The 24,672-nt window shown below is 53.9% G+C and overlaps 2 protein-coding genes and 1 long non-coding RNA gene across 3 annotated transcripts; 1 reads left to right on the forward strand and 2 right to left on the reverse strand.

Annotated features, from left to right (window-relative positions):
- Window positions 1-360: 360 nt before the first annotated feature.
- Window positions 361-3,435, reverse strand: LOC123825184. The gene is made up of 3 exons (XR_006786855.1): window positions 3,372-3,435; window positions 2,947-3,005; window positions 361-462 (listed from the first exon to the last, which is right to left on the reverse strand). It is a non-coding gene; the product is annotated as an uncharacterized LOC123825184 (long non-coding RNA).
- Window positions 3,436-6,055: 2,620 nt separating this feature from the next.
- LOC123825190 (phospholipase A and acyltransferase 4-like) lies at window positions 6,056-9,891 on the forward strand. Its single transcript, XM_045848532.1, has 4 exons — window positions 6,056-6,109; window positions 6,602-6,710; window positions 8,309-8,562; window positions 9,796-9,891. The coding sequence occupies exons 1-4, from the start codon at window positions 6,056-6,058 to the stop codon at window positions 9,889-9,891; spliced, it is 513 nt and encodes a 170-aa protein (XP_045704488.1).
- A 12,116-nt stretch (window positions 9,892-22,007) lies between these two features.
- On the reverse strand, window positions 22,008-23,990 carry LOC123825199 (phospholipase A and acyltransferase 4-like). Its single transcript, XM_045848542.1, has 2 exons — window positions 23,523-23,990; window positions 22,008-22,310 (listed from the first exon to the last, which is right to left on the reverse strand). The coding sequence occupies exons 1-2, from the start codon at window positions 23,748-23,750 to the stop codon at window positions 22,215-22,217; spliced, it is 324 nt and encodes a 107-aa protein (XP_045704498.1). The 5' UTR covers window positions 23,751-23,990; the 3' UTR covers window positions 22,008-22,214.
- Between the last annotated feature and the right edge of the window lie 682 nt (window positions 23,991-24,672).

Raw genomic sequence — 24,672 nt, forward strand, 5'->3', positions numbered from 1 at the left:
TGAGCCAGGAGGCAAAGGAAGTGAGCATGCTCAGTTTCTGGTTCCAGTCTGAAGGCCAAGGGTTGAACTGAGCCCCCTCCCTTAAGAACCCCCCTCCCCTCCACATGCAGACACAGCCCAGGTCCCGGGGCTGCAGCCGTGTTCTCTTCTCCACTGGGGCACCCACAAACCTCTTTCCCTGCCATGTCAGGCCCTGTGGGACCGACCCACTGGGGTGACTCAGAGGGACATGGATGGAGGGTGAGCCCACCCACTGCTCAGAGAGAAACCAACTAGGGTTTCCCATGGTGGCATTCGGCTTAGAATTATTCTCATTGTGTTAACAAAACTTTTGAAAATTGTGCTTTCACAGTCCTTACCCAGAGGAACCACATGGACCACGTAGCCATCTCCCACATAGATGGCCCAGTGCTGGAAACCATCACGGGAAATCTCAATCAGGTCTCCAAGTCTTGGTTTGGCCTGCGACAGAAAATCCAGACAGGCTGAGGTCAGCCCCTAGCAGGGCGCCCTAGAACTTGACCTGTTCGGAGCACCAGCCCACCCTGCAGACTCCCTCTGACCATCTCCCTGCAGGAACCGGAGGAGGGCGCTCTCCTCGCACAGGTGGAGCGTCCCCTCCTCACTGGGGCTGCGGGGCTGGAAATGAGCTCTTCAGGGCACAAGGAAGAGATGGGGGGAGGGGGTGCAGAGGGGCCGTGTGGGCAGGTGTGCAGCACGGGGGTGTGGCTGAGAGGTGTGCACATCTCATGCCAGAGCATGTTTGTGTCAGCGAGTGAGTGCATGATTCTCAGGGTGTCTAAATGCCTCCTAAAGGGCCCTGGCCGGTGTGGCTGTGTTGGTTGGAGTGTCGTCCCGTGGACCAAGGGTTTGCAGGTTTGGTCCCCGGTCAGGGCGTGTGTGAGAGGCAACCAACGGATGCTCCTCTTCCTCTCTCTCTCTCCCCTCCTCTCCCTAACCACCTTCGGGACTCAAATAAATAAATAATAAATAAACAAATTAACTAAGCAAACAATCAAACAAACAAACAAACAAACAAACAAAAATGCCTCATTAAGACCGCCCTCCTTGTGCCAGGCCTGAGTGATTCTGTGAGTTACGGAGCTCCGACTGCCAAAGCCCAGGCACAGCGCTCAACATGGCCCACATCCAACACTCCTGTGACTCAGGGCTCACATAACCCGGTTGACAGACGAGAACAGTGAGTCTCAGGAACGTTGGGTAACTTGCCAGAGAGACCCTCACCCACTGAGGAGAAGAGCGAGACTGACACCTAGGTCTATGTGTTCCCAATGATACGCCCTTCACAGTAGCCCTTCACAGTACCGAGCATCCCAGGCAGTCGGGGGCTGAGCTCGGGCCGAGTCCCAGGCGGGGATCACAGGGCGAGACTGGAGTTAGTAGCACCTTTCCACAGTCTGTGTGAGCAGGAAGCACATTGCCCTGGCCACACTCCCAATTTGAGATACGCCCGTATCACAAAAGATTTATTTTAGGGTCGCTGAGAGATCAGCCAGCCCCCTGCTTAAGCTGAGCCTGGTCAAATGGGTCGGACCACCCCGACCAGGGCATTGGGCTGCTGCTGGGTGAGGTGAGGATGGCGCCAGCTGGAAGTCTGCTGGGGAGACGGGGCTGAGAGGAAAGCTTCTGACCACAGGAGCCAAGCATCAACCTGTCCAGGGATGTGACAGTTTGAAACACATCCAAAAGAAACACATCAAACGTAGGAAAGTGATATCAGTGTGTTCATAATGATATTTTTAAAAAATTCATTAGTCACCTTTGGAGGATGTAAAAAGAATCACCATAGTAATTCGAAAACTCATATATAAAAGAAAAGATTCAAGCATTTCCTAAATGAACTAACTGTAAAACCCAAAGCCACACAACAACACTTAAAAGGAGGCTATATGCTGCATATGCAAATGAGTAGGGAATATCTGGAAGGAGAAACACCAAGCCCTAGGGAGGGGGCGGGGCCAAAGCCCTAGGGAACAGGGAGGGGCCATCTGGGACACAGTGGTGGTGCAAGGGGACTTTAGCCTTCATGTTAACAGTTTCCCTCTGGGTTTGGGGTGTGTGTATGTGTGTATGTTTAATAAAGAAAATGTATGCACATGTTTCTTATGGAATTAAAGGAATTATTATGTTTTAAGTAAAGGCTCCGGCGTAAGACTCACCTAAGTTCAAATACCCCTCTATCTCTGAGAAAGGGAGTCACTTTACCAGAGTTCAGTGCCCTTGTCTGTAAAGTGGAGGGAAGCCCAGGGCTGGGACACTCTTGCCCTGACTAAAGATGGCAACCGGAAGCCGTTCCAAGACACCGGGAAGCTGACCAAACGGGCAGACACGAATGCACCCTAGGAAGAGCCAGATGCTCAGACCCACAGGAAATTCTGAAACAAATTTTTAAAATTGGAGCCCAGCGAGAAACACAGGGTCTGCCTGGAGGGTCTGTTGGGAAGATTAAACCAAAGCCCTTCCCATGGTGTGGGGTTGTAGTGAGCACTCAGGAAGTGGGACCATTGGGGAGCCAGAGGGAAGGAGCCAAAAGTGGAAGGGGAAGGGAGGGGCGGACGGAAAAGGCAAGGGGAAAAGAGAGAAGGTCTTCGGAGATGGGGGTGGACAAGGGCGCCTTCCTGGCAGCCCCCGCTCGGCCCCACGCCGCTCTGCTCCATCTCCCTGGTCCCTCCGTCCTAGCTGACCCACCCACCCGGGACAGTGTGACTGAGGAGGTGGGCCTGGGCAGGGGGCAGGGGCTGCCCTGCCTGAGCCCACCATTCTCACCCCCTCAGGAAGGCCCTGGGGAGCCCTCCTAGCCCCCTACCCGTGCCCCCACCTCCCACCCCAGGCCCCTGTGCCTGCACTGCAGACTGACAAGGAACCCCACGCAGTCACCACGAACGGAGTCACAGCATTTAAAGTAAGAGCTTTCTGGGGACTTACTGAAGCCATCCGTCCACGGAGAATTTCGTCTTCTTTGTGCCCTGCCCAGGATCAGACACCTGTATTTAAAGCATGGATCAGCTGACGTAAGACATTTGCCGGGTACCTGAGGGGTTATGATTCATTCATTGATTCATGTTTGAGTAAGAGGAAATTCATATTTGTGATATTTAGATTTAGCATGTATTGCAAACTAATAATGATAATAGATAATTTTTCTAAATGAAATAAAATCAAAGTTCACATAAACTCTGCTCCTTCTTCAAGCAGGGCCAGGGGACACGCCAGGAGGAAGAGGAGAAGGGAGGGACCATCAGCATCGGGTGAGGCTGGGGTCAGGCCAGGCAGGATGGAGGGGCAGACGCCAAAGCGGAAGCGTCCTGAGGAGGGAGGAACCCCAAGGAGCCCCGAAAACAGGGACTTACCAGAACATACCAGCATTCCCACCAACGTCAAAGCCGATGGAACTCAACGAACCTGTCCTCAGAGGCACGCTCCCCACCCCAGCTGGAAACTGTGAGCCCCCGGGGCCAGAGGTGTGGCAGAGACCAACCCCTCTCCGCCTCCGAGACACACCTAGGCAGGCCTAGGAGGAATGGAAAATCACCAGGAGGAAAACCGTATGGTGAGAAAAATGCCTGCCTGCCGACCCCCGCCCCAGGACAACCAGAGGCCTGGCTGAGACTGGGGGTCTGGGGTCTGCCCATCCGGCATCACAGGATGCAGCTTCACCTTGAGCCAGACAGGACGGATCAAGAACAGTGATCAGCAGGAACAGCACCCAACCACTTACCCTTTGTGGGAGTTTGTGCTTAAAATTCCTGCCCCAAGAACAGCCAAGCAAGTCCCAACCTCCCTAGGTTGGCCCCACTTTCTCTCTCATTCCCCGCTAATAAACCCTGCTCACTGCGTCCCGTCTGGTTTCTTGAGCGACTCCGACTCTGACCTAACACCCTGGACCGCAGTCCGGGAGCACAGGTTCTAGACCAAATGGAAGCCCAAGCCCACGACTGTCTGGGTGCGGACAGGCCTTTTTAAGGCACCAGTGCGCTCCCCGACCCGAAGCCCCAAATCAGAGTCCCTCATCTGACGCCCCCTGTGGGCGGTAGCATCCCAGGCCAACTGGACAGGCAGGGAGGGTGGGGGGAGTGGGGAGGGCCCTTAGCATACTGCTGTGGGGCACACAAAGAGCTTCCTTGTCAGGAGACAGGGGACTGGAGCTGAGACTGGACTACAGCTGACTCAGGACGCACTGCAGCATCTCTGCCCACCAGCGGCCTCACAGCCCTCGCGGTCTTGCTCCCTCCGGGCCTGGGCCTCCTCAGCATATGCCCTCCATTCTGGAGAAGGACAGTGGGGTCAGTTAGCTAATGCCCCTCTGCCCCGGTGGCCAGAGCCCTTTGGGCCAGCCGCCACCTGATGCTGGACATCTTTCTGAACCCAGGTAGGTCGAAACAGAGGTCCCTGAAAACAGGGGAACCTCCCCTATCCCCCCAAATTCTGCAGAAAGGCAGGAGGGCTGGGAAGCATGCCCAGAGTAGAAAGCACAGCACTCAAGGCACATTGCACAACAAAGGCAGATTAACAGCCCGTGCTCTCTGGAGGGAGCAGCTGCAGAGGAAGGCTGCTGTGGGGCAGACTGTGCACCTGATGATGAACAAGCCAGTGACTCTTGACACCTGGTAGGTTGACTCATGACACAGCGGCCTGCAGGGCAAGAGCTCATACAGCGCCTGCCTCAGCTGCCGGGTCCCGAAGCTCCACCCTGAACAAACAGATACGTGTGTGCTTGAGCGTGGCAGGGAAACTCTTGCCCTGACTAAAGATGGCAGCCAAAAGAGGGTCGAGGACACTGAGAGGCTGACAAACTGGCAGACACTAATGCACCAAAGGAAGAGCCCGACGTGCAGTCGCCTGGGAACCAATGAGCAGAGCTTTTAAAATTGGCGTGGACCGAGGAACATGAGGTCTGCCTGGAGGTCTGTCTGCAGGTCTGGAAGTCTCTGGGCCTGAAGGTCAGGTGGAAACGTGCTCAGCGCCCCTCCCCCACAGAAGACCCTGGCAGAGCTGGCGGGATGGTGGGGCCCTGCCGGGACAGGCATGCAGACACACTAGTGAACTGACAGCTTCAGTAAAGGCAGGTCCAGAGGAGAGACGCAGGCCCTGCGAGGGACTCAGGCAGGTGCACACAGACTCCTGACAGTTGCTTGGAGTTGAACTGGGACCAGGGAATGCTGAGCTGCAGACTTCTGCTTCTCTAAAGGAAGATTATTTTGAGTAGTACAATTCGGAAAGTGGTCTGGCTTGGCAGAGAGAGCCTTTCATCTGCCCTGGACTATGTGGACAGTGCCCAGGCCTGGCCTTGGTTAGACATTTAATTTCCAAGTGAGAAATCCGCTCCTGCCCTCCCAGATGGAGCCGGCGCTGGGCCCGCCCTGCCCTGGGCACAGAGAGGAGGAGCTGGGGAATAATGGCCCTGCTGACAGCCCCACTTTCTTCCTCCTCACACACTTCCTTCCCTCCTACTGCAGACCAAGCCCCTATAGAGGGGGTGTTGGGGGGGGATCCTGGAGATGCAGGGAGGGAGGGCCCAGCACACAGGGACCTCCCTGACTGGAGCTCAAAGCCCAGAGGGGTGCAGACAGGCACAGGGACCTGCAGTGCCACGTGGTCCTTGTGGGGAGAGGTGCAGGTCCCCGGGGCCTGGGGACCCAGAGAGTGTCAGCTGAGCCAGGCTGGGGCCCTCAGGGCAGCTTCTCAGAGGAGGGGTGTCTGTCTGATGGGGGGAGAGAAGGCGTGGGGGTGGGGCGGGGGGAGAGGAGGACAGAGAAGCACATGTGTGTGCAGAGGGGCAGAGGTGGGCGTGAGCTGCCTGGAGGGAAGGCAAGGCCGCAGTGGCCCGGGGGGTGTGCTGGGAGGGCCGGGGGGCCAGGAGGGGTCGGCCTGAGGGGCCTGAGAGCTGCCCACGGGCCAGCCTGAGTTCTGAGGCCAGACAAAGGTCATTTCCAGGTGGGCCCTGTGGGAAGCCACAGTGGGTCTTGGGGAGACTGGAGGGGAGGGAGAGGCACAGGAGGCAGGGGGCTGCTCAGGACACCATGAGGGTCACATAATGGGGAACCGGGAGGCCCTGAACCAAGTCATCTGTGAAGAGATGAGCAAGGACGTGAATCAGGAGAAACTTCCAGGGTCAACACCGGTGTTGGGTGTTGGCAGGAAGGAGGGCAAAGGGAAGCGGACCCCTGGCCTCAGATCGGGCGTCCTGGGGTGAGGGCTGTGGCGGGGCTGCTATTTGCTGAGGTCAGGCAGAAAAGGAAAGTAAATCTGAAATATTCTCCAGTGTCGAAACGGCCACTCCCTGGGCAGTGCACTGGGGCCCAGGAAGGAGCTGTGGGAGGGGAGGGGGCAGGGACCCAGGGACTGGGAGACCCGGGGCAGAGAAGACCCAGTGCAGCTGCTTTCCCTCCAGGTGCTCCCTGCACTCCCTGCCCCCTCTCTGAGCCTCAGTCTGTGAACCAGCGCAAACCCGTGCTCCGCACACCCTCACCAGGTGATGAGCACCAGCCAGGGGTCTCCAGGCCAAGCAGCAACTCACCAGGCAGGGCCTTTGCTGGGGCCTAGAAATCTGTGTACACCCTTCTGGCATTTTCTCTTACAGTTCAGTAGCGAATACAATCCTGGAGACCTGATTGAGATTTTCCGTGTTGGCTACCAGCACTGGGCGCTCTACGTGGGAGGTGGCTACGTGATCCATCTGGCTCCTCTAAGTAAGGACTGTGAAAGTCTGATTTTCAGAAGTTTCATTAACATAATGAGAATAACTCAAAGCCCAATGCCACCATGGGAAACCCGAGTTGGTTTCTCCCTGAGCAGTGGGTGGGGTCACCCTCCATCCATGTCCCTCTAGTCACCCCAGTGGGTCCCACAGGGCCTGACAAGGCAGGGAAAGAGGTTCGTGGATGCCCCAGTGCAGCCAGGTGGTTCGGCACTGGGGGCTCTGCCGCTCGGTGCCCGGTTACCTGGGCAGGTGGGGGCTGATGTCACTTAAACCAGCAAAGGCTCTGAGTGTCTGTGGTCGCATAAAGGACAAGGTTCTTCAGTGCTCTGTCCTGGGCACTCATGTGATATCACAGAAAAGGTGTCATCAGTGTGCACTTAGTTGCCCTCAAGAGAGGCAGCTCTCATGGTGACATGTCACTAAGAGCATCCTCTCACAGCCGCACCTGAGTGCCCCCAGCGCTCTCTTCAACTCCTGGAGAGCAGGGGAGGCAGGACGGCCCGGCAGGTCCGAGGGGAGTACAGGATGCAGGTGTGCGTGCCGGGCCCAGGACGGAGGGATGCTGGGGTGGGACTGGTAACTGAGGGCCAGGGCTGCATGTCCCGCAGAGCCCGTCACCCTAACCTTGGACACGAGGGTTTGCACTGTCCCCAGAAGGAGTCTGTTGTCAGAATAATCTTTGCATCTTGTCCATTTTCTGTAAGCTCTCAGCTACCCTGACAGTCGTAACAATGTCTGAACGGATGGAAACCAGTGAATGCAACCCCCCTAATCAGGGCCACACTTCGGGAGGCTTGGAGCAGAGAGCAGGGCTGTAGCCCCCAGGGTGTGGGCTGTCTGCACGTGTGGGGGCAGGGGGTCCTTAAGGGAGGGGCGCTCAGTGGGAACCTCAGCCTTCAGACGGGAACCATAAACTGAGCGTGCTCAGTTGCTGTGCACACTGTTGCCCACCCACCCTCCCAGAACATGACCCCGGGACCCAATGGGATGGACTTGGGGCCCCAGGAGCTGGCGGCTCCGGTGTGGGCCTCTCCACTGGCCACAGCTCTGTCAGGAACGCCCGAGAATGTGTCCCAGGTCCAATATCTGTCATGAAGGGACCGTGATTATCTTTACTCTGAAACTGAAGAGGACAATGAGGTTGGTGCTGTGGGAACAGTCGCACTGCAGAGAGTCTGACATACTGTGGGTGCTGACTCCAGGTCCATCCCTCCCTGAAACTACACGTCACCAGGATGGACACAGGACACGTGTGACACATGACCACTGTTCATGGTGGCTCAGCCGTGGAACAGCCTGTGTGCCCAGTGGCAGGAGGGGGGCTGGTCAGCTAGATGGTGACCATTCATGTAATGGAACACAAGGCAGCCAACTTTATGACATGAACATAGTCACAAGTTTTAAATCCAAAAGAGCAAAACCCATGAATCCTCCAGTCACATCTGCGAAGGGACAGACACCAAAAGCTCACGAGGGGGTTCCCTGCGCCCTGCCTTCTCTTCTCACTCTTCTCCCTCTTACGCTGCCCCCGCCCCTGCCTCCATGCTGATCCGAGGTGTCTCGGATTCCAGATGGGTTCCCCCTCAGCTGACTCCATCATGATCGCCTCCGGTATGACTGTCAGGGGGGAGGTGAAAAAGGAGCTCCTGACCGATGTGGCCAGGAACTGTCACTATCGGGTCAACAACAAGTTGGACGAGGATCACCCACCACGGCCCATGAGGGAGATTGTCCGTGCCGCCCATAAGAGGCTTGGTGAGAAGGCAGAGTACAATGTTCTGAGGAAGAACTGTGAGCACTTTGTCACCGAACTGAGATACGGCGAGCCTACAAGCCGGCAGGTAAGACCCTCTCTGGGGTGGTCCCTTTTCTCTCCTGCAGGTGTGCTTTGGGTGGGGGTGACCGGGCTGTGCGCCCAGAGGGAATAGTTACCCGGAATATGCAAAGGCAGGCTCTGGAGACCATGCAGGCTAGGAGGCAGCGTATCTTAGAGCAATTCTCAGGTCTGCTTCCAAGCCGTATAGGGCCATTACACAGGTCACTCCCTTTCTGAGCCTCAGATTCTCCATGCCCAGAAGGACAGGCGGTAGGAGGAACTCTGGGGATCTCACCAGCTCTCTCCCCTTAGGACCCTTCACCTGTAAGACCCCCTAAAGGCAGTCCCTGGGGCCCCTGTGTGTAGTCTGGGAACATCTGAGCCCACCCAGCACCATGGCAGGCCAGCTCTCCTAGGGCCCCAAAGAGCACTGGGGCAGGAGGTGCTCGGTCAGTGGGCCCACGTGCCAGCTCAAGGACACCTTTGTGTCCCACCTGGGCACAGTTTTAACCCCTCCCCCTTCCCCTCCCTCTCTTCCCAGTGTGTAGTCCCAACACACCCACCTAGTGAGGGCAGGAGCAGGATTCAAAGCCCAGTTTCCCTGCTCTTCACTGTTGAACCACAGCGCCCCCAGGGCTGGAGGCCCCCGAGACTGGGTGGGTGGGGGCCTGGGTGAGAGGGAGTGGGGGCAAGAGGTGCAGGTGTGCAGGGGGTAAGGGTTCGATGCAAAGGTGGGGTGTGTGTGGCCAGCCAGACGTCCAGGTGGGCATGTTGAGCAGCAGATGGACATGTGAGTCTGGAGGTCAAGGCTGAGGGGTACTGGAAGGCGAAGTTTCCAGGCTGCACTTGTGAACAGTCCACAGTGTGGCCATGGTTTCCCAGGGTCTCCCCTCAGCCTCTGCCACAAGCGTCCCCCTGCAGGGGCGGCCCCAGGGAGAGCCCAGACCACACAGCCATTCCCACCTTGACCCCAGAGCTCTGGGCCCAGGACCCCCAGGCACAAAGCCTCCTCCCCACCCACCCAGGCCGGGAACACACGGCCTCCCCCAGGGAGTGCACACAGAGGACTCCATCAGCCCCTCCTGCCGGTTGGCGGGACAAATCCAGACAAGCCCACCACTGAGAAGTGGTCACCACTTCTGTTTCCCAGGGAATGGGGCCAGCATCCTCTGAGGAGAGGACCCTGGGCTCGCCTTGGGAGGGAGGGAGGACCTGCCTGGTTGGGCTGTGGATTCTGACACGGGCTGCCCACTTTCAGGTTGAAAACGCCGCAATGGGAGCAGGGCTGGTGTCAGCCTTAGGTGCGGCTGCTATTGGAGCAGCCACCCTTGCTAATTCTATAATGAGGAACTGATCCCCACACCAGTGACAGCCTGAAGAAGCCACAGGATCCTGCCCTCGAAGCCGCTGACCAGCCAACACCCCCACCTCCGCTGTCTCCCTGACCCCGGCTCCCGTGCAGCCCGCAGTTGTGTCCCTCCCTCTCCCGCTCGCTGACCAAAGGATGGAATAATTGTACCAAGACCTAGAATGAATAAATGTATCTGCCTTTCCCTTCACAGAGGAATTCCACTGTGTGTTGTGTAGACTTCTAAACCATATGGGAGGAGCTTCAGCGCCTATGGGGACACCAGCAATGTCTGGCCATGTGGCCCTGGGTGACGTTCCTGACTCCCAGGCCTCAGGTCCTTCTCTCCCAGATGGGCCGGGGTCCACGTCCCAGTGACAGCGTGAGACAGTGGGTGAGAGACCCCTACCCCTGTCTGGTCTGCAGCAGGAGCTCAGAGGACCGTCCCCCGTGGTTCTGTGCAGACCGACCCTTGTTCCCACTGGACATTACTCCTTTCACTCTCAGGGGGCAGAACGCGAACATGAGATTCTCCCCCCATCACCATCCGCCCGTGGAGTCCCGCCCTCTGGTACCTGGGGGCCCCTCACAAGGCATGGCCCTCCCCGAGTGACCTCCCTCAGGCAGCCCCCCTGGTAGAAAGTGCTGCTTTTCTCTTTGAACTCAGGGGCCTCCTCCTCACCACCTGTGATAGCAGAGGGAATGCTCTCATCTCTGGGCGCCCCCTTGCCGAGGCTCCAGCTGCCCCCGGGGGGGACGCTGAAGACCCCCACCCCGACACTGAGGGCAGGACACCCCTCTGTGGGACACTGGGATGGGGGTGCGTGATGTCACCATTGGCCCAAACTCGTAGAATGCGCAGCAGCGAGAGCGGCCCCTGAGGTAGACTAAGGACCTGGCTTATGATGCTGTGTCACTGCAGGTTCAGCGATTGTGACAACAGTGTCCCCTCCGGGGACTGTGGACAGCGGGGGAGGCTGTGCATGAGTGGGGTCGGGGGGACGGGACATCTCTGTACCTTCCCTTGGTTTTTCTGTGAGCCTAGAACTGCTCTAAAAAGTAAGTCTTTTTAATAAGGTAACAGAAATGATATATTTGACTTTAAAAGATTTGGTTTTCTTTATGGCAAAATATTCTCATTATTCTCTTATGTATTCCCAAATACTCAGTTTCTTTTATCAGATCTACTCAATCATTTAAAAATATTCCCTTTCCCCTCATTGAAATGATTCACATGTCCAATCCCTTTTTTCATATAAATATATATTAAATATACCTATTTTATAGTCTGTGTCTAATAATCCCAATATGAAAAGGCTTTGTGAGTTATTCAGTTCTGTTTTTCTCCTACCGTCTCTTTCTCAGTGGCTTGTTTCTTGTTTTGGTTTCCTTTTGCCTGTTAGCTTTTACATTTTTGATGTGATCATGTATTTCTTGAACTTTTCTGAGAAAGTTCTCCTTTAGAGAAGACTTACATTCCCATCAGCAGCTCCCAAGGGGACACACTCATTTTATTATAATTATTACTATTTATGCCCAAACAAGGACTTTTTTTTTTCATTGCTTTTAGAGAGAGGGGAAGGGAGAGAGGGAAGGAGAGAGAGAAAAATCAAAGTGAGTGAAAAGCAGTGACCTGCTGCCTCCTTCCTGCACCTGGACTGGGACTGTGTGCATCCCAGCTGGGGAACCTCACACACCCCAGCCAGGAATTGAACCTGCAACCTAGGTGTGTGGCCAGACAGGGAATCAAACCCGCTGCATTTTGGTTACAGAATGACACTCCAACCAACCGAGTTTACCAGTTGTGGCAGCACAATCATTTTACACAAAATATTCTTTCTTTTTCTTTTTCTTTTTAAAAATGTCTATGGAATTTATGGGGGTGACACTGGTTAATAAAATTATATCGGTTTCAGGTGTACCGTTCTACAACACATCATCTGTGTGTTGGACTGTGTGTTCACCACCCAACATCGTCTACTGTTACAGGGTGCAGCCAAGAGGGGGCCCCAAATAGGGATTTGTAATGGGGCCCAGAACTCAGGGTGTCCAAGAAATATTAGAAAAATATATATATGATGTCCTCACCCTCCACCAGTCTGAGCTGAGGGATGGGACACATGGAGCAGGGCCATGGAGAGCTGTTTGGTACAGCAACAGCTTTGCAGCGAACCTCTGGCATCAGTCGTTTACAGTATCTGTAACCTTTAGCTGGTTTCACAGATATGTTAAACAGCTGTGGCCATGCTTTGAGCCAGGGAGATGGAAGTGAGTTCTACCCAAGATGTAACTGGGAGGCAACTGCCCCTGGGTACAGAGCCTGTGTGACAGCTTGCAGATGATTGTCTCCACACCACCACGACCATGCCTGCCCAGACTTACTATGGCAGTCCCAGTAAAGCTGGAGGAATGAGGGAATGTTGGCAGGTGTGACTGGTTGTGGGAGGAGTCAGAAATGGGGCTGCAGAGGAAGATTAGGGTGGGCATTTAAACCCAGGGTCAGCAGCCATACCAAGAGGGACCACACAGCTTTGGCAGAGTAGGTTGTGACCACAAGGCTTGGGCGAGAGTTAGGACCATGTGGCTTTAGGGTGCTCCCGTTTTCCACGTGGCTTAGGCATCAGGAGACACTTTGCCTGGAAGGAAAAGGGGGTGAAAGGACTCTTGCTGGTGGCTCATGAGAAGGTGCCACATGGCTTTGGATTAACTGGAGATCGGGATGGCGACACAGCGGATGGTGCCAGAACCGAGGGGCTGCCTGAACCACAGACTTTTGCTTTTTTTTGCCCAAGACACTGTGCCCTGGACTGGGCAAAGGGGAGAAGAAAGAACCTTGTCCGTTTGTGGGTATTCTAAAGAATTTTGGTATTTTAATGAAGACATTAAGTCATTACTCTAAGTCTGTATAACTTTTAAATAAATAATTCCTTCCCTTTTCACCAATCTCTGGCATTGAGAGATGTGTTTCCTCTGGCAGTGGGCAAAGCGAACCTAGTAGATGGGGGGGAACCCTTGGAGAAAAGGGGGGATCCTTCTGGTAATAGTAGATCGTTCACTCCCCCCAGGTCTGCTCTGTAACACTACCACCACCATTTATCCCCCTTTACCTTCTCCTACCTCCCATCCCCCACCTTCCCCTCTGGTCACCACCCTCTGCACCCAGCCCTGCCCAGCCCCGCCCCTCTGACAGGGGTCTGTCTGTTCTCTCTGTGGGCGTCAGATTCTACTTTGTTTATGTTGGTCATTAGATTCCACATGTGAGTGAAATCGTGGTATTTGTTTCCTCTGACCAGCTCATCTCACTGGGTTTAATGCTCTGCAGGACCATCCATGCTGTCCCAAAAGGGAAGATTTTGTTCGTTTTTATTCCCAGTTGGTATTCCATTGTGCAAATATACCACAGCTTTTTTATCTACTCATCTACTGATGGGCACTTGGGCTGTTTCTAAAACTCAGCTATTATGAATAACTTTGTGATGAACATAGAAGTACAAAAAAAATAAATCTTTTTAAAAAAATTAACCACCTCAGGCCTCGCCAGGTGGCTCAGTTTGTTGGAGGGTCGTCCCATCACCAAGAGGTTTTGGGTTTGATTACTGAGCAAGGCATGTCCCTAGGTTGTGATTTTGATCCCCGGTCAGGGCATGTACAGGAGGTAATTGATTGATGTTACTCTTTTTTCTCCTTCCCAAACTCTGGCTCTTAAAAACAAAATCAATAAATATATGCTCGTACAAGGATTAAGAAAAAAATTCACCACTGCAGTATTACCCTCCGCTACTTCCTAGTGTGGCCTGGGTAGGGTCTCAGAAGGGCCGGGTCCCCAACTTCTCACACTTCCTCCCCATCCTCTGCCACCAGCGACCCTACTGAGCAGCCACTCCATCTGGCCATTCTCCATGACCATCACCACAGCCACCACCACTCTGACTTGGGAATTCGGGCGTCACCTCCCTGGCTGTACCTGCCCACACAGGAAGAAGCTGGCGGGCCCTTGACCCCCTCCCTGCAAGAGAGACCAGGCTGGACCCTCGCACAGGGCTCCCCTGGAAGCTCAGGCTCTCAGAGGCTGAGGGACAAGCGAGGAACTCCTCCACGCTGCTACCAAAGGGGGCCGTGTGCCGACTCCCAGGCTGAGATGTCAGCCTCCATGTGGGGGTTCCAGAAGGGGCCATGCTTGCCTGGTTGCTGCCAGGCTCCCTCCAGCTCAGGGGCCCAGCTCTGTGAGGCCCAACAAGCAGGAGGCTGAGACGCAGGAGGAGGCTTCCCACCTGGTGCAGTCTAAGGCTCCCCCAACAGGAGAGGGAGCTTGGGGGGTCAGATCCTGTGAGTGTGGTGACCTCCAGCCTCTAATTCCAGGGAGCAAATCTCCCCTGGGACAAGACCCAGGCTGTCAGCAGCTCTGGAGGGACCAAAGGTCAGTGCCAGCTCCACCCCACACCCAAGTGCCCCAGTAGCAAGGGGGGCTGAACAGTGGAGGTGGCTCACCCATTACCCCCTCCGAGTGAACCTGCCTCTGCAGTCTAGCCTAAGCTGCATCGGCAGAGCTGATTGGCCTAGTGAGGTCACCTGTTCTCTGTTCAGAAGCTGAAGGACCTTGGGGTGGTTTTTAAATTCCTTTTGCATTTTATTTTTAATTTTTATTTTTTAGTTTATTTTTTGATTTTGCTGTTACAATTGTTGCATTATTTCTCCCCTTTATGCCCCTCCTCTTGGTACTCTCTTTCCCTCTAGCACTCCTCCCCTTAGTTCATGTCCGTGGGTCGGACGTGTAAGTTCTTCAGCTTCTTCCTTTTCTGTTCTATTCTTAACCCCCCACCCCATCTACTGTGTGCCTACCAGTTACACTTCTTATTCCCTGTACCTTCCATCCCCATTCTCCCTTCCCTCACTGATAACCCTCCCCATGATCTCCATTTCTGTGATTCTCTCCCTGTCCTACTTGTTTTCTTAGACTATTTATTTTTTTAAGTTCAGTTGTTGATAGCTGTGAGTTTATTGTCATTTTACTGTTCATAGTTTTGATCCTCTTTTTCTTAATAACGATAAATCCATTTAACAGTTTACCTAATAAGGGCTTGGTGATAAAGAACTCCTTTAACTTGACCTTATCTCGGCAGTACTTTACCTGCCCTTCCATTCTAAGTGATACCTTTGCTGGATAGGTGTAGGAGGTAGGTCCTTGCCTTTCATGACTTGGAATGCTTCTTTCCAGCCCCTTCTTGCCTGCAAGGTTTCTTTTGAGAAATCAGCTGATAGTCTAATGGGAACTCCTTTGTAGGTAACTGTCTCCCTTTCCTCTTGTTGCTTCTAAGATTCTCTCATTATCTTTCATCTTGGCTAATGTAATTATGATGTGTCTTGGTGTGTTCCTCCTTGGAACCAAATTCTTTGGGACACTTGAGGTTCCTGGATTTGCATATCTAGTTTCTTTGTCAGATTAGGGAAGTTTTCCCTTTATTCTTTGTTCAAATAAATTTTCAATTTCTTGCTCTTCCTCTCCTCTTTCTGGCACCCCCTATGATTCAGATGCTAGAACATTTAAAGTTGTCCCAGAGGTTCCTAAGCCTCTCCTCATTTTTTGAATTCTTATTTCTTCATTCTGTTCTGAATGAATGATTATTTCTTCCTTTTGTTCCAAATCTTTGATTCGAATCCTGGTTTCTTTCCCTTCACTGTTGGTTCCCTTTATTTCACTGTGTGTAGCCTTCACTCTTTCCTCTGTTTTGAAACCCTATTCAACCATTTCTGTGAGCATCCTGTTTCCAGTGTTTTTAACTCTGCATCAAATACGATGCCTATCTCTTCATTGCTTAGTTGTTTTTTCTGGAGTTTTGATCTGTTCTTTCATTTGGGCCATATTTCTTTATCATGGCTTCCCTGTTATGTAGGAAGGGGCTGAGCCTTAGGTATTTACCAGGGTGGGGGCAACCAAGTCCCTGCTTGTGGCGCTGTGTGCAGGGGAGGGGTAAGAGAAGGAACAATGTCCCTTGCTTGGCTCTCTCCCCGATTTCAGTCACCTCCCTCACCTCCCACAAGTGGCTGTACCCTTTCTGGTGCTGATTCCCAGGTTTGTGTGTGTTCTAGGACCCTGTGGGTCTCTCAACAAACTCTCCTGTGAGGCTGGGAGTTTCTCCAGCTGCCTCAATCCTCACAGGTGTTTTCAGTCAGAGGTTTTGAGGCTTTATTTCCCTGTGCTGGGACCCTGGGTTGCTCGGCCTGTCTCGATCCCCACTTGTTCCTCCCGGTTTATCCACACGGGAATGTGGGACCGCCCACCCCGCAGCTGCTGCCTTGCTTGGCATCCTCTCTGCCCCAGCTCCAGTCCCCGCCCCTCCCACCACTCTGGACCAATGTTTCTTCATCAGCTCCTTGGCTGTCAGACTTCCCTGCAGTTCGATTGTCTAGCAGTTCTGGTTGTTTTTGTTTCTAAATTGGTTGTTGTTCTTCTTTTGGCTCAGCAAGGAAGTGAAGCGTATTTATCTACGCCTCCATCTTGGCCAGAAATCCAATTTTTAATTTTTGACAGCCATTATTAGAGCCATAGTAAGTATTCTCATACAGGTCTGTTTTATACGTGTGAACATACATTTTCATCTCTTTTGGGTAAATAGGCATCCTAAGGTAAATTGCTGACATGTGCAAGTAGCTCCCAGTAGTTGAGGAGAGCACGCCCTCTACTGGCAAGAGGATGAAACTCATCTGTCTCCCCAACCGCTCCAGGGCCCATCCAGTAGACTTCTCATTCCAGCTTCCCTGGAAGCCTGGGTGACCAGGAGGCTGAGGTCTCCTTTAGAAGCCAATCAGAGAACTTAGAGCTGGGGGGAGTGTGGACATTACCTGATCCAGTGCCTTCAATCTGTAACTGATAAAAGAACCGTGACAAGAGAGGGACTTGTCTGAGGCCACGTAGTGAGTGGGGCACTGGGTTTGCAGGTCAGGCCTCATCTTGCTCACTGGCCGCCTTTCCTACTTTTTAAGAAATGTCACCCTAGTGTGCTGAGGTCCCCCTAGCTCTGGCTCAGAGGGGACCGGTGACAGTTTCTAGACCATAAGCCAGTGGGGGAAGCTGGGACTAGGACCTGGATGTCTGCCCTGCACCGGTCCGCCCCATCCTGAGTCTTGCAGGGACATCTGAACGCCCATGGTCCATGAGAAGAACTCATGTCCTCTGGTTTAGAAAGGAGAAAGCCAGCTCCCAGGGATGCTTCATAGTCCCCCAAGCTCAGGTCTGCCCTGTCTTTGAGGTTGAAGCCAGGCAGGGTGGCCAGGCCCTTCCACAGCTCATCCTATACCCGATGATGCCAAGGGCAGTGGGGCAGCCTGCTTGCCTGCTCCGAGCCCTGGGGCCATTCAGTGCTTTTCTCAGGTATCTCTGTGGGCGGGGGGAGGGGTGAATGCTCTTTTTATGGCCTGAGGATGCAGGAGGGGCCGGGCAGACACACCTGGGGTGGACAAGACCAGGAAGCACTGCCCTGCCAGGGGCCAGGACCTCAGCAGCTGGAACTGAGAGGAAGAGTCTTGGCCATGCACGTGACCCAGACCCTGTGACTGAGGCTCGCCGTTCCTCCTGTTACTCTGTGTCTCTCAGTTCCAGAAACAATCAGTACCATTATGGCCCCCACCATGCTGGGCCTTGTCCTCCTACAACAGCTCAGCTGCATGTCCCTGCAAGGCCTGCAGTGCCTGGTCCCTGTTCAAGTTCCTGAGAGAGACTCTGACTGGCTCAGCTCACTGCAGCCTGGCTCAGGGTGGTAACTGATAGCTGATGGGTCAGGTGACCTCACTAGGCCAATCAGCTCTGCCGATGCATCTTAGGCTTGACCTCAGAGGCAGGTTCACTTGGAGGGGGTAATGGGTGAACGACCTCCACCATTCAGCACCCCTGCTACTGGGGCACTTGGGGGTGGGGTGGAGCTGGCACTGACCTTTGGTCCCTCCAGAGCTGCTGACAGCCTGGGTCTTGTCCCAGGGGAGATTTGCTCCCTGGAATTAGAGGCTGGAGGTCACCACACTCACAGGATCTGACCCCCAAGCTCCCTCTCCTGTTGGGGGGAGCCTTAGACTGCACCAGGTGAGAAGCCTCCTCCTGCGACTCAGCCTCCTGCTTGTTGGGCCTCACAGAGCTGGGCCCCTGAGCTGGAGGGAGCCTGGCAGCAACCAGCCAAGCACGGGCCCTTCTGGAACCCCCACATGGAGGCTGACATCTCAGCCTGGGAGTGGGCACAGGGCCCCCCTTTGGTAGCAGCGTGGACGGGTTCCTCGCTTGTCCCTCAGCCTCTGAGAGCCTGAGCCTCCAGGGGAGCCCTGTGCGAGGGTCCAGCCTGGTCTCTCTTGCAGGGAGGGGGTCAAGGGCCCGCCAGCTTCCTCCTGTGTGGGCAGGTACAGCCAGGGGAGGTGACGCCCGAATTCCCAAGTCAGAGTGGTGGTGGCTGTGGTGGTGGCTATAGACAATAGCCAGATGGACTGGCCACTCAGTAGGGTCACTGGTGGCAGAGGATTGGGAGGAAGGGGGAGAACTTGGGGACCCGGCGCTTCTGAGACCCCACCCAGGGCTAGGAAGTAGCAGAGGGTAATTCTGCATGGTGAATTTTTTTCTTAATCCTTGTCCGAGCATATATTTATTGATTTTGTTTTTAAGAGTGAGAGAAAGGGAGGGGGAGAAAGAGAAACATTGATGTGAGACAGAAACATCAATCAATTGCCTCCTGTACATGCCTGGACCGGGGATCAAAATCACAACCTAGGGACATGCCTTGCTCAGGAATCAAACCCAAGACCTCTTGGTGATGGGACTACCCTGCAACCCACTGAGCCACCTGGCGAGGCCTGAGGTGGTTAATTTTTAAAAGATTTATGTTTTTGCACCTCTATGTTCATCGCAATGTTATTCAGAATAGCTGAGTTTTAGAAACAGCCCCAGTGCCCATCAGTAGATGAGTAGATAAAAAGCTGTGGTATATTTGCACAATGGAATACCAACTGGGAATAAAAAAAGAAAGAAATCTTCCCTTTTGGGACAGCATGGATGGTCCTGCAGAGCATTAAGCCAAGTGAGATGAGCTGGTCAGAGGAAACAAATACCACGATTTCACTCACATGTGGAATGTAATGAGCAACACAAACAAAGTAGAATCTGACGCCCACAGAGAGAACAGACTGACCGCTGTCAGAGGGGAAAGGCTGGGCAGGGCTGGGTGCAGAGGGTGGTGACCAGAGGGGAAGGGAGGGGGGGGAAGGTAAAGAGAGGGTAAAGGGGGATAAATGGTGATGGTAGTGTTACAGAAGAGATCCGGGTGGAGTGAACAATATACTATTACCAGAAGGATCCCCCCTTTTCAACAAGGGTTCCCCCTATCTACTAGCTTCGCTTTGACCACTGCCAGAGGAAAGACATCTCTCAATGCCAGAGATTGGTGAAAAGGGAAGGAATTCTTTATTTAAAAAGTTATACAGACTTAGAGTAATGACTTAATGTCTTCACTAAATTACCAAAATTCTGTAGAATACCCAGAGATCCACACAGTTCTTTCTTCTCCCCTTTGCCCAGTCCAGGGTACAGTATCTCAGGCAAAGAAGCAGAGGTCTGTGGTTACTGCAGCCCCTCAGTTCCGGCACCACCCCCTGTGTCGCCACCACAATCTCCAGTTAATCCAGAGCCATGTGGCACCTTCTCATGGCCCACCAGCAAGAGTCCTTTCTCCCCTTTCTTCCAGGCAAAGTCTCTCCTGCTGCCTAAGCCACGTGGAAAAATGAGCACCCCAATGGTTCATGGTCCTAACCTACTCTGCCAAAGCTGTGTGGTCCCTCTTGTATGGCTGCTGACCCTGGGTTTAAATGCCCACCCTAATCTTCCTCTGCAGCCCCATTTCTGACTCCTCCCACAACCAGTCACACCTGCCAACATTCCCTCATTCCTCCAGCTTTACTGGGCTGCCATAGTAAGTCCCGGGGCAGGCATGGTCGTGTGGTGTGGAGACAATCATCTGCAAGCTGTCACACAGGCTCTATAACCAGGGGGCAGTTGCCTCCCAGTTACATCTTGGGTAGAACTCACTTCCATCTCCCTGGCTCAAAGCATGGCCACAGCTGTTTAACATATCTGTGAAACCAGCTAAAGGTTACAGATATTGTAAATGACCACGCCAGAGGTTAGCTGCAAAGCTGTTGCTGTACAAAACAGCTCTCCATGGCCCTGCTCCATGTGTCCCATCCCTCAGCTCAGACTGGTGGAGGGTGAGGACATCATATATATATTTTTCTAATATTTCTTGGACACCCTGAGTTCTGGACCCCATTACAAATCCCTATTTGGGGCCCCCTCTTGGCTGCACCCTGTAACAGTAGGAGATGATGTTGGGTGGTGAACAGACAATGCAACACACAGATGATGTGTTGTAGAACGGTACACCTGAAACCGATATAATTTTATTGACCAGCGTCACCCCCATAAATTCCATAGACATTTTTAAAAAGAAAAAAAAATACGTCGTCTAAAATGACTGTGCTGCCCCAACTGGTAAGCTCAGTTGGATGGAATCTCATTCTATAACCAAAATGTGGTGGGTTTCATTCCCTGTCTGGCCACACCCCAGGTTGTGGGATCACTTCCTGGCTGGGGCGTGTGAGGCTCCCCAGCTGGGATGCACACAGTCCCGGTCCAGGCGCAGGAAGGAGGCAGCAGGTCACTGCTTTTCCCTCGCTTTGATTTTTCTCTCTCTCCTTCCCTCTCTCCCTCCCCTCTCGCTGAAAGCAATGGAAAAAAAGTCCTTCTTTAGAGATAAATAATAATCATTATGATAAAATGAATGTGGTCCCTTTGACAGCTGCTGATGCAAATGTAAGTCTTCTCTACAGGAGAACTTTCTCAGAAAAGTTCAAGAAATACATGATCACATCAAAAATGTAAAAGCTAACAGGCAAAAGGAAACCAAAACAAGAAACAAGCCACTGAGAGAGACGGTAGGAGAAAAACAGAGTGGAATGGGACTCACAAAACCTTTCCATATTGGCATTATTGGACACAGATTATAAAATAGGTATATTTAATATATATTTATATGAACGAAGCGATTGGACATATGAATCATATTATGAGGAGAAAGGGAATATTTTTAAATGATTGAGTAGATCTGATCAAAGAAACTGAGTGAGTATTTGGGAATACACAAGAGAATAATGAGAATATTTTGCCATAAAGAAAACCAAATTTTTGTAAAGTCAAATATATCATTTCTGTTACCTTATTAAAAAGACTTACTTTTTAGAGCAGTTCTAGGCTCACAGAAAAACCAAGGGAAGGTACAGAGATGTCCTGTCCCCCCGACCCCACTCATGCACAGCCTCCCCCGCTGTCCACAGCCCCCGGAGGGGACACTGTTGTCACAGTCGCTGAGCCTGCAGTGACACAGCATCATAAGCCAGGTCCTTAGTCTACCTCAGGGGCCACTCTCGCTGTTGCGCATTCTACGAGTTTGGGCCAATTGTGACCCCAAGGCACCCCCCATCCCAGTGTCCCACAGAGAGGTGTCCTGCCCTCAGTGTGGGGGGTGGGGGTCTTCAGCATTCCCCCGGGGGCAGCTGGAGCCTCGGCAAGGGGGGCGCCCAGAGATGAGAGCATTCCCTCTGCTATCACAGGTGGTGAGGAGGAGGCCCCTGAGTTCAAAGAGAAAAGCAGCACTTTCTACCAGGGGGGCTGCCTGAGGGAGGTCACTGGGGGAGGGTCATGCCTTGTGAGGGGCCCCAGGTACCAGAGGGCGGGACTCCACGGGGGGATGGTGGTGTGGGGAGAATCTCGTGTTCGTGTTCTGCCCCCTGAGAGTGAAAGGAGTAATGTCCAGTGGGAACAAGGGTCGGTCTGTACAGACCCTCGGGGACGGTCCTCTGAGCTCCTGCTGCAGACCAGACAGGGACAGGGGTCTCCCACCCACAGTCTCACCCGACCCTCACGCTGTCACTGGGACAGGGACCCCTGGCCCATCTGGGAGAGAAGGACCTGAGGCCTGGGAGTCAGGAGCGTCACCCAGGGCCACATGGCCAGCCCTTGCTGGTGTCCCCAACAGGCGCTGAACCTCCTCCCATATGGTTTAGAAGTCTACACAACACACAGTGGAATTCCTCTGTGAAGGGAAAGGCAGATACATTTATTCATTCTAGGCCTTGGTACAATTATTCCATCCTTCAGTCAGTGAGAGGGAGAGCGAGGGACAGAACTGGGGGCTGCCCGGGAGCCGGGGTCAGGGGAGACAAGGGAGGTTGGCGCGCTCCACTGCTCAGTGACTTCGAGGGCAGGATCCTGTGGCTTCTTCAGGCTGTCACTGGTGTGGGGATCAGTTCCTCATTATAGAATTAGCAAGGGCGGCTGCTCCAATAGCAGCCGCACCTAAGGCTGACACCAGCTCTGCTCCAATCACAACATTTTCAACCTGAAAGTGGGCAGCCCATGTCAGAACCCAAGGCCCAGCCAGGCAGGTCCTCCCTCCCTCCCAAGGCGAACCCAGGGTCCTCTCCCACACAGGATGTTGGCCCCATTCCCTGGGGAAACAGAAGTGGTGACCACTTCTCAGTGTGGGCTTGTCTGGATTTGTCCTGCCCACCGGCAGGAGGGGGCTGATGGAGTCCTCTGTGTGCACTCCCTGGGGAGGCCGTGTGTTCCCGGCCTGGGTGGGTGGGGGAGGAGGCTTTGTGCCTGGGGTCCTGGGCCCAGAGCTCTGGGGTCAAGGTGGGAACGGCTGTGTGGTCTGGGCTCTCCTGGGGCCGCCCCTGCAGGGAGATGCTTGTGGGAGAGGCTGAGGGAGACCCTGGGGAAACCATGGCCACACTGTGGACTGTTCACAAGTGCAGCCTGCAAACTTGGCCCTCCAGGCCCCCTCAGCCTTGACCTCCAGACTCACATGTCCATCTGCTGCTCAACATGCTCGCCTGGACCTCCGACTGGCCACACACACCCTACCTCAGCATGGAACCCTTACCCCCTGCACACCTGCCCTTCCTGTCCCCACTCTCTCCCAGGCCCCCACCCACCCAGTCTTGGGGCCCCCATTCCTGGGGGTGCTGTGGTTCAGCAGTGAAGAGCAGGGCAACTGGGGTTTGAATCCTGCTCCTGCCCCTCACTAGCTGGGTGTGTTGGGACAACACACGGAAGAGAGGGAGGGGGAAGGGTTAAAGCTGTGACCAGGTGGGACACAAAGGTGTCCTTGATCTGGCATGTGGGCCCACTGACTGGGCACCTCCTGCCCCAGTGCTCTCTGGGGCCTTAGAAAAGGTGACCTGCCATGGAGCTGGGTGGGCCCAGATGTTCCCTGACCCCCAGGGGCTGCCTTTAATGGGGTCTTGCAGGTGAAGGACCCTGAAGAGACAGAGCTGGCCAGTGCCCCAGATGTCCTCCAACCACCTCTTCTTCTACAAATGGGGGAAACCGAGGCCCAGAGAGGAGTGGCCTGTGCAAAGACCCTGGGAAGATTAGAAGCAGATCTGAGAAGGGCTCTCAGATGTCCTGCCTCCCTGCTAGAGGGGATCCCCCAGAGCCCGCTTTTGCATCTTTCAGGGTAACTATTCCCTCTGGGTGCACCGCCTGGTCGCCCCCCACCTGACGAGACCTCCAGGAGGGAAAGGGACCACCCCAGAGAGGGTCTTACCTGCAGGGATCTGGGCACACCATATCTCAGTTTGGTGACAAAGTGCTCACAATTGTTAGTGGCAATATCATACGGCATCTTCTTGCCAACCATCCTCTGTGCACGCCTGAGAATCTGCTCCACAGGCAGTGGTTTTAGCTCCTTGTCCAACTGGTTGTTGACCTTAAGTGTGCAGCTCCCTGCCACATCAGTTAGCAGATCCCTTTTCACCTCCGCGGTGTTGCTCATAACGGAGCCAGAGCTGACGCTGGAGGAGCCCGTCCCTGCCCCCGGGGACTCACCTGGAATCGGAGACACTGGGATAAGGCACTGCAGTGGGGGGGTACTGGGTTACTGAAGAGAGGGTAAGACCAGAAGGAAGAGTGAAGGGAGCCGGCTACTGAGCTCTTGGTGTCTGTCCCTTCCCAGATGTGACTGGGGGAGTCACAGATTTTGCTCCTTTGACGTAACAAGCTGTGATGTGTTTTCATGGTGTTCGTGCTGGGGTGGCCAGTGGCTGCCTTGTGTTCTGTTACGTGAATGGTCCCCAACCAGCTGACCAGCCCCTCCCGTTAATGAGCATGTTGGCTGTGCCCCAGCTCAGCCACCGTGAACAAGGACTGGAAACCGCGTTTGTTCTCGGTTCCTCTCGGGGCCCTTGTGTATTTCCGGAAGAGGTCAGAGCCATTTGAGCGCCCACCGTGTTTGACCAAAAACCGCATGAGCCCCGTGCTCCACCCTTCCTGTTTACCCGATCTCTCCCCAAGCAACTTTTTTGTTTCCCTGGGTGGAAAAGTTCCTAAAAGTGTCGTGTTTTGCTGATGTGGGAGAAGTGACACAAAAAACGACAGCAGCACTAAAAGGCATCAGAATCAACGAGTGAAAAGCAGGTCTGAGCAGTGGAAAGGTCTTGGTGGTTGTGCTGCATCCAGCAGAGAGTACTTTCAAGATGACTGAAGTTTGCACATGTAAGAATAAATACATCTCTTTTATAAATAAATTCCAATTGTTGGATCCACCCTCAGATAATCAATATTGGACCTGAGACACATTCTCGGGTGTTCCTGACAGCCTGTGGCCAGTGGAGAGGCCCACACAGGAGCCGCCAGCTGCTGGGGCCCCCCAGTCCATCCCACTGGGTCCGGGTGTCACGTTCTAGGTGGGGTGGGTG

This window comes from Phyllostomus hastatus, unplaced genomic scaffold, assembly GCF_019186645.2.
Source record: "Phyllostomus hastatus isolate PE091 unplaced genomic scaffold, TTU_PhHast_1.1 phas_contig_1299, whole genome shotgun sequence".
In the NCBI taxonomy this organism is placed as follows: Eukaryota; Metazoa; Chordata; class Mammalia; order Chiroptera; family Phyllostomidae; genus Phyllostomus; species Phyllostomus hastatus.

Excerpts from the sequence above, each read along its gene's own strand:
- LOC123825190 (XM_045848532.1), top strand. The coding sequence starts at position 6,056 with ATGGGGAACCGGGAGGCCCTGAACCAAGTCATCTGTGAAGAGATGAGC. Across the intron at positions 6,110-6,601 it reads GTGAAGAGATGAGCAAGGAC|TTCAGTAGCGAATACAATCC; the intron begins GTGAATCAGGAG and ends TTTCTCTTACAG. Across the intron at positions 8,563-9,795 it reads GCGAGCCTACAAGCCGGCAG|GTTGAAAACGCCGCAATGGG; the intron begins GTAAGACCCTCT and ends GCCCACTTTCAG.
- LOC123825199 (XM_045848542.1), bottom strand. The coding sequence starts at position 23,750 with ATGAGCAACACCGCGGAGGTGAAAAGGGATCTGCTAACTGATGTGGCA. Across the intron at positions 22,311-23,522 it reads GTGTGCCCAGATCCCTGCAG|GTTGAAAATGTTGTGATTGG; the intron begins GTAAGACCCTCT and ends GCCCACTTTCAG.